The 12306-nt window shown below is 40.5% G+C and overlaps 1 protein-coding gene across 1 annotated transcript in view; it reads right to left on the bottom strand.

The window, feature by feature from the left end:
- Window positions 1-12306, bottom strand: part of ca16b (carbonic anhydrase XVI b) — a 94549-nt gene that overhangs the window by 4420 nt on the left and 77823 nt on the right. The window contains exons 14-27 of the mRNA XM_030419126.1: window positions 10066-10157; window positions 8156-8252; window positions 7957-8039; window positions 7448-7582; window positions 7201-7335; window positions 6438-6610; window positions 6171-6306; window positions 4896-5042; window positions 4394-4487; window positions 3759-3835; window positions 3451-3579; window positions 2719-2865; window positions 2286-2428; window positions 879-1014 (exon numbers count right to left, since the gene is read on the bottom strand). Coding sequence (XP_030274986.1) covers window positions 879-1014; window positions 2286-2428; window positions 2719-2865; window positions 3451-3579; window positions 3759-3835; window positions 4394-4487; window positions 4896-5042; window positions 6171-6306; window positions 6438-6610; window positions 7201-7335; window positions 7448-7582; window positions 7957-8039; window positions 8156-8252; window positions 10066-10157 — 1724 coding nt within the window. The remainder of the gene's footprint in view (window positions 1-878; window positions 1015-2285; window positions 2429-2718; window positions 2866-3450; window positions 3580-3758; window positions 3836-4393; window positions 4488-4895; window positions 5043-6170; window positions 6307-6437; window positions 6611-7200; window positions 7336-7447; window positions 7583-7956; window positions 8040-8155; window positions 8253-10065; window positions 10158-12306) is intronic.

The raw sequence follows: 12306 nt of genomic DNA, 5'->3' as shown, positions 1-12306 counted from the left end.
AGCCACAGATATTTTACTAAGGAACTGCCGATGTTGTGCCGCCATTGTTTTGCCAACAACAGATGTAACACATACCGAAGTAAACTAGTGATGGTGGTCGCCATGCGTCTCTGTCAGCTATTTTCATTGTTTTTCTGCCCCCCTCATCGCAAAACTATGCAGCCATGAACATTGCTACTGGCCACTTGGGGTCACCCAAACAAGATATGACCTGTGCTTATACCAGCACAGTACATTTGTTTGTTTGTGTCCACATAACCAATCCAAGTACAATAGTCACTATTGTTTAAGCTCTTTTTTGGTCTCTACAGACTCCTGAGGAAAATATCTGGCTCTTTAGCTGCTCAACACTCCACTATCTTTACCAGTCTGTCAGCTGAACAGGTAGTGTACACGGCATTGATCACATGCATGTTTGACGCATATTCGGTGTTGAGGCTGAACTTCCGAATATAGCCTGTGCAGGGGTTTGAAGGACGATTTGGTCGGAGGAGGCAAAAAGCTACAGTTTCATGTTCATCAACGTTGCAGAGAGGGTTATAAGTTGGGCTTCACAATTTATGAGATAATTAAATAATAATATGCTCCACAGTCTGCACCGGGACGAGACTTTTATTCTGCTCAAATCTGCAGCACACACAGACTGACTCTCTGTAGGTTTTGTACCTTACAATAAAAGGTCTGGACTGAAGACATTGCGTAACTATCTGTCAGGCGAGATTTCCCTCTGACCATTTTACTAACAGGACACTCAATAAAATAACTCACGAGAAGGAAATGATGTCGATAAGAGCAGTGACAGTGAACTAAACATAGAGTGGCTGGCATGAAGACCAGCTCGTTGACCTTGTTTCTATGCAACATAAACACAAACTCACAATATCAGTGAAGACTCCCGGCCTCATCAGGTTGATCATCTTAGCCACCTGGTAGATGTCGACCACGCCCTCATTCTCCAGCTGCTGGGACAGTGTGGTGAGGGCACAGAGCATGCCAGCTGACACAGCTCCATACCTATGAGGAGATGTTCAACATAAGCTGTCTGTATAAACTTCCTGTTCAGGTGTTCAGAAAGGACAAAGAGCAGGTCTGTTTCTGGTTTTAGTGCTGCGTCGTCACCCTGACTAAAGGCAGTCTGAGAAGATATGAACATATGAGCACTCCCCAAAATAAATACAAGCACGTGAGTGGATAAACCAGCATTTCTTCAATGCAGACTCTGGTTGTTGGCAGTTAGCATCAGGGTCTGAAGCTAGAAAGGTGGCAGGATCCACCAAATATAAGCAAAATATAACAGCAGGAAACTGTGTTGTCTTTTAAAGTCAGTTTTTTTAACTCAGTCATGAAAACAAAAATAATTTTTTTAATTAGTTTGCTTGACCATGAAGAAAATTCAGTCTTCTGATTAAAACTTCTACCCCCAAACTACATAATGCACTTTTAAGTGTTGGACCTTCAGTGATGAGGGCTAATCGATAAGCTGATAATGAACAGCAGCTGAGATGCTGATGGCTCAGAGGTCTGCAGGAACAACTGGAAAAGCCTGTGGAAGTTGATATGGTTGCCTGGTTACTAAGAGACTTCAGAGTGGTACTTAGTTTTGTGGCAGTAGCTGCCTGGAGATTCTCAGTACTGGCATGCACAAAAGCACTTTCAAACATCAAGCCATGGAAAGCTGTCCACATTTAAAGGCTCATTTCTTTCCCTACAACTGCAAAAACTACAGCAAAGAACAAATCCAGGGTAATACAACATTTGAGGAGACTGTGGAAGCCTTAAAATCAAGATCCAATCCAGATGCGGGACAAAAACCTAACGTCCTCAAAGTGTTTGTCACTCTCTCAGGAGAATAACTGAAAACATGACAACCAGGGCTGCAAGTTATCATTTTCATTATCAATTTATCTGCAGATTATTCTCAACACTAATCGTTTAGTTGATAAAATGTCAGAGAATTGTAAAAAGAAATGCTCGTCAACATTTTTGGACATCTGTACATTGCTTTGTTTGTCCAAACAACAGTCAAAAACCATTAGACTCTCCATTTAATATCATTAAGGAAGCCAAATCCAATATATTTACAAACTGGATCTATTTAATTTTTGACATTTCTGTTTGAGAAATAACTGAAACGATTAAAAATGATTGCCAAAATAGATTTTAATAACTTTTCCTCCGGTCAACTAATCAATTAATCTACTAATCGCTGCAGCTGTTACGACAACGAGATGTTTCTTTATGACCTTCTACTGAAAATCTACACCATAGAGTCGAGAGTGACGTACTCATCGTGCACGATGGTGGGGCCGTCTCGAGTCATGGCCTCCTCCTTGATCACACTGATGAGCTCGAAGGCGCTGCTGAGAGGAGCATCGGGGTTGGGCCATTTAGGGCACTGAAAATGTCTCACCTCCAGAACGTAGTCATCCTGTCGCACAAAGAAGAAGGAGTCACTTCTAGCAATGCATGTACATACATGACACAACGTTAATAATGTTTTGCTTTGGTATGGTAACGTAGCCATCACACAACAAGAATGGCAGCTGATTGGTGAGTCTCATCCCCAGGTCGAAAAATACAGCCGCATTGGGTTGGCGTTCGATCTGAGCTGCCAAGCCATAGCTTCTGCAGATGAGACTCAACAATCTGTTGTCTTTCTCCAGGAAGTTACATTTTATTGTTTTCAGTTTTCAGGCTATGTGTGACAAAAGACCGTACCTGTGTGGCCTCTAGGATGAAGTCGTGGATGATGATCTGCTCCTCATTGGAGAGGCACAGTCTGTCCTTACTGATGAGTGTGACAGTGAAGGCGATGCAGTTCATGGCCTCTTCCCGACTCGGCCAGTAAACAAATTCATCCTCAGCCTGCAGAAATACAACCGCAGGTCAAACAAGATATGTTTCAGGTTCATTTTTATAAATCAGCAACTTTCATTTATTCATTACAGATTTGACCTGAATTCGAAATTTGCTGATCTAGAGCTACTATTCGCAAAGTGTGCAACACAAACCACCAGCGTATCATCAGCTCCCTTTAATGGTTCCCAGAGGAATCGCTGTAATATTAATATTTATGGAATAAAGAAATCAATTTAAAAACACAATAATATCAAAACACTAGTGAATTTTGTCGAGCTAAATTAAAAAACTGTTGTGGCGAGTGAGCAGAGATCATTTTAGTGAACGGTGGAAAAACAATACTGAGAAATTGTGAAATATTAAAATATTTAAAATGCAAAAGGATTTCAGTGTTCTTTCAAAAATTCAAAAATAGTTATTGAACTTTTGTCTACAGAAATACAGGGAATACAGTCAATTAGTCATAGCTACGATACTTGGAGAGCCTTATATTTTCTGAGGTGTAAAAAGCTTAAGAAACATTTATCTAGAGGTTGGATAAAACATTAAAACAATATCAGACAACAACATGTTTACTTTAGGGTTACTTACCAGGCCTAGGTTGTCAGGCAGCATGACAATAATCTGAGCATTATGGTCCCAAATCATCCTCCAGAAGTCTGTGGTAGTGTGGGGCAAAGGGTGCTGGGTAATGATGAACTCATTACTCCTGAAGTAACCCTGAGGTGACAAAAGCGGAGCAGTTAGCCTCCCTGAAGAACACACCACTCATACTGATGGATGATTATGACAGCTGACAGACTACTGATCATTTTCCAGGAAAGTGTCACCAGGAAGTGTCAACCCTGTCAATGAAGTTTCTTCAGAATCACACAACGAGCCGGAATATCACACTGTACCATTATGTAGGACGCATTAATGTAATCTGTTCCCTTCATTCCAGGCAGAGTGGTGAGTCCGACCCTTGCTCGCTCCGCTGTGGAGAGGCAAACACACACACACACACATTAAATCTCAAACCGAGGTCTCTAAAATTTCACACTGGCTGATAATGCACACATGCATTACCAGTCATCGCTGTTGCTATAGCAACACGTCGTCCCCCCCCCCAATCAGGGTGCAGAGAACGCATAGAAAGATTAATTTACAGGATTATGGAAATAGATTCTAATTTTGGAAAAATGAATTGTCTCTAATAATGTCGTGACTGAAAAACAGCAAATGTAGAATACAACTAAAATGCTGAGTCTGACTCACATTTTTTTGACGTTAAAAGGGAAAAATAACCAAACCCAGAGAAGAAAATGCTTCTTTATAGTGTCCAAATGTTCTTTTATCCTACAAATACAACCATACTGTTGCTGCGTGACTCATCTACAGGCCACCACCCCATTTACTTTCAATATAAACACACTCCAACCAGCTCTCCTGACGCTCCTGAATGCAGTGGCTATACATGTTCGACATGACCTTGTTTCTCCAAAACCTCAGCTCATCTGCGAGTGCGCTCTGGTAAAGCAGATAAGATACTCACAGGGAACCACTGAGGAATTGCGGTTCTTCTCCTTGTTGCTGTCTTTGTGGGCGCTGAAGCACTCCAGAAAGCGTGTGTTGCACTGCGTCAGGAGCTGGTGAGAGAGAAATAGAGGGCAGAAAGACCAGAGGAGAAGGAAAATCTGATTAAAATAAAGCATGAAAAAATGAAGATAAAGTGTTGTTTACCACTACGGCAAGTGTTTCACATTAATAAATAGCATGTGACACCCACAAGGAAGTGACATTATGTGCAAGCAATTAGTTTCTTTCTCCTGATGTTGAGAGAGTAGGAGCTTGATGAAACATTCATCAGGCTTTGCAAGAGGCAGCAGGGGTGACAGACATGACTTTATTACAGCCAACATCAGAGACTCCTAATCTATTCCCGTCTGGAACCTGAAAGTTGCTCTGCATGTCGCTAACAAGATCCAAAGACTGCCACGATTTCAGCCGGTGATGCAAACTTCAAACGGTGTTGGATAGTCCATCTATTTACTCACCCTGAACTGCTTCTCCAGCTGCGTGCGGCCGGTCGAGTTGGGCGTGAGGATGCTGTTGACGTAACTGTGCAGCTGCCAGGCAGGGACCTCCGTCTCTCTGCTCATGATGTTCTCCATTATAGCGTCATGGATGAAAACGTACTGCTCCTGAGGGGGGGAAAAAGGAATACATATATATCCCTTACAGGTGAATAATGTAACCCCAAGATTTGGAAATAACTTTTTTTTTTTTTTTTTTAACTCAGCTTGCTTTTATGACAGCTCATTCCATCCAGCTTCTTACTGTGGGTCACTTTCATTCAATCCCAGCGGAGGCAGTTATGTGATTGGATGTTAATTTATTCAGAGGGAAACAAAAGTCAATCACAGCCTGTCAGCCTGTTTGTCTTTGACTGACACACAAAGGCTGTGGTGACAAGTGGCATTAGGAAATAAAATGCTCACTAGAAAGGAGGCTTTGTGAAATAAGTGAAATAAGACACTGAAAATCAGGGCTAGAGATGCATTTTGAAGTTAATTTAGCAATAGCATGGTGTGGAAAAATACTGAATACTTAATTTCACGTCTCATGTTTTGGCATCAAAATATACTCAAAGTACCAAAGGTAAGTGATCATTTTGTAATCCACTGGATTTTAACTATGAATGCATTGATGTTTGCATCACTTTGTTTAAAAAGGGCAATATGTAGTTCAAGAGAAGAAAATCAAACTGAGAATTTCAATAGTTACAATATCAATGAGCTAATAATACAAATTCAGAAATATCAATTTATTTCCACAACTGAATAAACGAGCTGTTCTCCGAGGAAAATAAGGCCCCCAAAACACTGAAGCTTGAGTGGCAGGGTCCGCTAAATATAAAACACAGTAAAACAGTGATGTCGTTTAAGGCTAGTTTGTTTATTTTGTTTATTCAGTCGCAAAAAAAAAAGAGAGATAGTTATGTTTAGTTTGTTTAGTAACTGTGCTTTCAATCACTGTGTTTGACATTTATTGTGAATAGAAGCCTGATAAAACAACATTTCCTGATATACACTCTGCCTGCAGGTGTTCGTATGTTGTGTTGCTACGTTCAATATCTTATTTATTTGTTCCATTTTGACACTCTGGGTCTCCAGAAGAGAGACCCAGAGTAGAAATACCCACAAAGCCTCAATTTAAATGTTTACATTGTTTTATTGATAAACTAAGTGTTTGAGCCATCGGTGACCTTTTAAGTGTAAGAGAGGGAATCCAGTTTGACAACACGAGGGATGATTCACGCAAAATCTTACCTCAGTCTGAACCAGGTAGTTGCGTTGTGTGCGGATATGTTTGAGAAAATCCAGGACGCTGACTGTGCTTTTGTCCTTGATCTGTTGAAGCATGCTGTCGATGACAATGTACGTTCCTGTGCGGCCGACTCCTGCACTGAAGAGCAGAGCACAAAGCAATATGAGCATAATGGCAGGCCCGCAGAGGGAGCTGTTAAGCAAACATGAGAGTGGAGCGCTCATGAGCAACATTGATTCAGCCCGGGAGCTCGGTAATAAGAGCTGTACCTGCAGTGCACCAGGACGGGGCCCATGTCTGTGGTGCGGGCCGCTGATGAGCGGTTGATGAAGGTGAGGACAGGGAGGGTGTACTCTGGCACTCCCATGTCAGGCCACTGAGTGTAGTGATACTGGACTACGATGCGCTCATTTAGCTTCCCTTTAGGGTTCCCCTTCTGACCCTAAACACGAGAGCAGAAGTGTGAGCCTGGTGAGAATACAATGCAGACTCATTCACTCTACATGGAGGCAGCTATCATGGACTGGCTGCATCTGTTGTTTTAAGTACAAATTGAGTATAGTTTAGGCCTAGTCCACATGTACAATGGTATTCTCCAGCCAAATGAGCATTTTAGCGCTGTATCAGAAATATTCCTCATCCATACAACACACCTGAAAATGCATATCGCAATACAATTCATGTGCACCGGGCAGGAGCGTGCGGTTGTAAACAGGAAGCAGATTGTATACTCTGTGGTCGATTGATTAGTTGCAGAAAATACTACGAACCAGGGAACCTATAAAAGGTTTTATGGGTTGCTTGCTATGAACAAGGCAGGTAAACGTGACCACGCTTCACAGAATCCTTCTGGATGAGGCTGTTTTTATTCAAATACACTGTCAGCAGCCATTTCTGTCTTTCCATTTCACTCACTGTAATATCAATGTCAGTTTGTGTCTTTCTAAATGTAGACAGTGTAACATCAGGTCCATCGATGAACAAACTCAAATAGCCTACTACACTCGAATATCCACCATGCCCTTTAGTTACCTTTTTAACTTTAGTGTTCCTTATATGAAAACGCCGCAGTGTGTAGCAGGCGTGCACTTTGGTGCCTTTCAGCGTCACCACAATGTTTCCATACTGCTCACTGTTCTCCATCGGCCAGTACTGGTCACATTTCCTCTGGAAGGACACAATAGACACAACGAATCATTCACAACATCTGAAAAATCAGTCATCTCGGTCAGGGATCTTTTTCCATTCGTATTTTTGCGAATGATTCCAGTGAACCTACTCTGCCTTTTTCCACCAGGTTGGTGATCATGATGATGATTCCAGTGTTCTGCTCCCAAATCATCCTCCAAAAGTCCTCAAATGTGGACTTGAGAGGCCCCTGGGCAGCTATATAAGCTCTGGGCCGATTGTAGCCCTGAAACAGGAGAGTGGTGGAATATATTTGCCGGTAAGACGCAATCAATATTGTATAAATTTCCCACAACCCCTGATATAGCTGACATGATGGTTACTGATGCAAGACATTGGTTGGTCATGAAATCCACTCCTTCAGCTGACAGAAACTGTAAAATAATTATATATTAATCAATATTTTTGATCCCGATTTTTCCGCCATGTATGTTGCAGATTCCTCAATTAATATGTTAAACAAAGATATCAGCAAGGCATCTGTTTTGTTTCAGTCAAACGTTCATGTGAATTTCACAATATTTCAAACACCAAAAAACAAACAAACCCTGATCTGAAAGAAAAAAAAGCCGAACATGTCAAGTGGCTGGTAAAACTCACATCCACGTAGTTGGCATTGATGTAATCCGAGTGTTTGGCATCCTTCCCCGCCAGCGCTCGTAATTTCACCCTGCTATGGTCATCTAGGGAGAGCGTTGACATGTTTGTGTGAATTATTAACAGGATGAAAACACGTTATAAAAACATTATTGGATCCTGCAGCAGCGAATATCCTAATCAGATTTTACAGCTGACTCACAGGCCACGATGTTGATGTATCTGTTTTTGTGCTTGTTGTCAGGATGATTTGAATGTTCTGCTGTAATTTTCAGGTCGGCTGTGGAGCGTTGGACTTCCTGGAGAGGGAAAGAAAAATAGATGGATTGATTTTTATCTGATAGAAGACACAATGGATTTCTCCACTCTAAAGGACTGATATTTACTTAAAATGTTATAGTGTTTCTGTAGATTTAAGTTTTTATGAAACTATTGGTCTTCTTCCCCAACTCGCCCCCTGCAGAAGGAGCACAGAGTTCAGGATGGACTGCAAAACAGAACCTCAAGCATAAATTCAGCATCTTGGCCAAGGACACTTCAGCAAAGCAGATGCTTTTTCTGCCACTGGGGCTCGATCTTTGGCCTCTAGCAGGAGAGTCTTCTTTTTCTCTTCCTCTTCTTCTTCACAAACCCACACTGCACCCGCTCACCTCTAAAATACAACATTCATTTTCAACACAGCTCCATTGTGCTGCATTTGAAAATTATGCACACAAGCTTCCCATCAAATGACCCCAATTAGAAGGAATCCTCCAGGGGTGAAGCTTTTGCCTCATTTCTTAACCTGCTTACTCAGACAATGTGTTCCCGTCCAGTCAACCAACAGACAGACCTTCTCTAATTAACCTCTGTCTCTCTTGATCTTTCTCTCCATCTTTCTCTCAACCATCTGCTCAAAATTATCAACACTGCACACAAACACACGCGTAAAATAATCTTTAAGCACTGCTCAGACCCGGGCCAATTTGGAGACAACGTGTGCACAGTAGAAGGGGAGATGAGCTTTGCTGAACAGGCTCTTGGTACTCAGTTAATACCAGAGGAAGGAAAACAAATGCAATTTGTGTGTTCTGCAGTCTAAAGGTTTTTCGCACCTAGCTTTTTTTTTTGTTCAGGTCAAACACATTTTGGTGCATTTGCTTTTGGGTTTGGTTATTTTATACCGGATAAAAAAGCTGTATTTGGAATGTTGTAGTGTAGACCAGACATCCAGGCCACAGACAGTTAATAAGAAGGGGTCGACTCTGACCAGACTGTGGTGAGGACCTGGGATTTTATGATATAAGCAATGTCATTATAGATTATTTAAAAGCTAAACTATAAATAAATCCATCTTGTGATTGTGAACTTTCAAGAAAGCATTCCAATAAGACATCTATGATAAGCAGTCTCACTTTGTATTTCAGATCTGTAATCATCAATCATCTCTATATTAGCTCAACAGTCATGTGTGGTGTGACTTCATCTTTTCTCCTTTCGATAAGTTTGTAATGAGTCAATGTGAGCATGAAGTTAAGCCGAACAAAAAGCTGCGATATATAATTTTTTTCCTTTGTGCGCATCAAGTGTAAAGCCACGGTGACGTCACTTGTCGGTTTGTGAATGACTGTGTTGAAGCCTCAAGTTTGCCATTGCCATTATTTGAGATATATTTGGACAAGAGGATATCCTGATTGGATCTGATAGAGAACCCAAGGACATGTCATGGCAGTGATATGTCAATCACAGGGTAGCCTTGCCCTAAAGCAAATGTCACTTTATTACCTATTTCGATCTACATGGGACCTTAATTTACTAAATGAGCATCATGACATATTGAAGAAGAGTTGAAACTAGGGATTGAGACCATGAAGTCACATGGATACAGTTTACTGAGGGGATGAATCGTAGTAGGATAACTTTCAAATAAGCTTACATACAATCAGACTTCTTTCTGAAACCAGTGGAGGTTTCTGACTAAGAATGCAGGTTTAAAGAAATTCTGCTTTGGCTTCACTTTTCAGACGGCAAAGCTCCTTTTTATACATTGAAAACACCTCTGCTGTAAAACTCCCTTTTGTTAAAGTTGACAAATCAGAAACAAACCATTGTTGAAGTGTTGTGACAGCGTACCTCAAACTCCTCAGAGAAACCTTGAAGGTTGTTCTTATAGAGCTCCATGATGTGTTTAACAAAGTGCTTAACAGGGATGGCCTCCATGTCATCTGCACAGAGAAAACACAGAAGAGTCCATTCGTGCAGGCAATAAACACATGGAAACCAAAGCTATTTGTGCAGCAAATGAATAGTTTTCTGAAAATAAATCAGTCAACAGATCAATCTATTCCCCAACTACAAAAGAAAAAAAGAAAAGATAGAAAAGAAAAACCTGTGCTGTTGTAACAGACAAACCTCGGTCACAAATGTAGGTAATCTGAGTATTTTTTGGTAGATTTGGTATTTTGAGCATTTGTACAAGGAAGCATCTGTCTCATCTGATTCAAATCAGCTCCAAATCACACATGAGGGATCTTAGATAAGACTGGTCACCATCGTGCTGGGACAATAGTGCAGGGGACCCAGCTGTCATCGCTTCTGATACTGCCCAATGTTTTTACTTATGCGCCCGAACAGCTGGGGCCTTTAGGGCTCTTACTTGCCTCAGTGGTTCCAGCGTTATGGTGAGTTTTGTTTTTTAATGTGTCCATTTATCAAAATGTCTTTCCTACCCTGTAATAGTGAGAGACTTATCAGTCTAATCAGTTCATCAGAACGGTTCTGGGTGAGGTCGCTCGAGGAGCTAGAAACTGAAATGAAGTATGGCTGATTAGGCCCAATTATTCTGCAAAGGATATAAAACAGTGTACTTCACATGTATGCTTCCATGTCCCACAGCAATACGTGCAAGATAAATACTTTAAACAGCAATCCACATCTGCCAATTTCCACTTTAAACATTTTGCCGTTAAGAATATATAGAGATAAGTAACACAAATTCTGAGCCCATAAAAGTCACTGCTCTATTGATTTCATTTTCTTACATATTTTCAACTTAAATCAAGTACATGTTCAGCCATTCAAAATCCATGTGCCGTAAGGAAACTGCCAGAGTTTCAAAGAGCGTAAAAGAAAAAGGAAAGAGCAGGAAGAAAAGAATGAAGAAGGGAAAAGGACAGGCAATAAAAACCTAATGAATGTGAAGTCGATACCAGCATCAGCTGTACTCTTTAACTATGATATCACAGCCTTGAAATGTCCCCGAGTGTTAGGTGACTGTACTTAAAGTAAAGTCTAGTATTGACTAGCTGCCATTTGTCTGCTGCCGGGGGCAAAAAAAAAAGCTACAAAACTCCAGTCACACTGCTCCTACCGCTCCTGGAGTCACTTCAAATGTAAATCAACTGAAACTGTGTGAATGCAAACATTAAGGTGACGGAGAAAACCATTTGAGAACAGTTAATGGTGGCTTGTGGATATATTCGGTATCGGTCAGAAACAGGTCACTTCAAGTCAGTTAAGCTTTCTTTGCTATTTCTGGGATTTTCTGGTTCTCACTGTTGGTCTTAAAACCACATTTTTCAAGGTTAAAATGGATTTTTTTGTGTCTATGTGTCCACAGTCCTGCTGAATGAACTCAAGCACCCCTTCCTCAACAAAATAATTCATTTCATCCACCTGGATTCACCCAAATCCATGAATCCAAGCAAACTACTTCAAATGTTTTTACATTTAGCTCATAATATATCCAATACTTTAAGATACTCATTCATTTATTAATCTTACGTATTTTAATCCATTATGTTGACTGAGCCATTTTAACTGTTTATTCATTGCTCTAAGCTAACTATATCAATTGTTTATCCATTACATTAAGCTATTTCACAATTCATCCACTGTTTAGCAAACTATCTAATCTGTTTATGTCTTTTAGTTAACTATTTTATCAGTGTATTTACCTCTTGCTGGCTATTTTAACTGTTTTTTTCTTTTTGCTAACTGCTTCAACTTCTTTGCTTACCTGCACAGAAGTTTTCACACACTCTTGAAACATTGTGTTCTGACTTAAGATGAAGCTAAACATTTTTGTATTAATTCCAATTGTAATTTCCCCCACAATCCTTTCATGCACACCAAAACAACTGCAGAATATCCCCTGATTCGAAGAAGTATCATGAAGTATAATGCAAGTGTACTTGGTTAGAATATTTATATTGATGTTCAAATATCTTCAGTGTTTTATTATAATCATTATTTTTATTTGAACAAGGGACAGTGCACAATAAAACATTAACCCTGTATATAACAAGGAGAGATGCATTGCACCGGGTTTTAGCAAGCTGTTATTTTCCAACCGTAGATTGTTGTAGTTATCTT

The sequence above is a fragment of the Sparus aurata genome, chromosome 6, assembly GCF_900880675.1.
Source record: "Sparus aurata chromosome 6, fSpaAur1.1, whole genome shotgun sequence".
NCBI classification, from domain to species: domain Eukaryota; kingdom Metazoa; phylum Chordata; class Actinopteri; order Spariformes; family Sparidae; genus Sparus; species Sparus aurata.
Note: the sequence above shows the minus strand (reverse complement) of the source record. Positions and strands in the feature narration are given on the sequence as shown.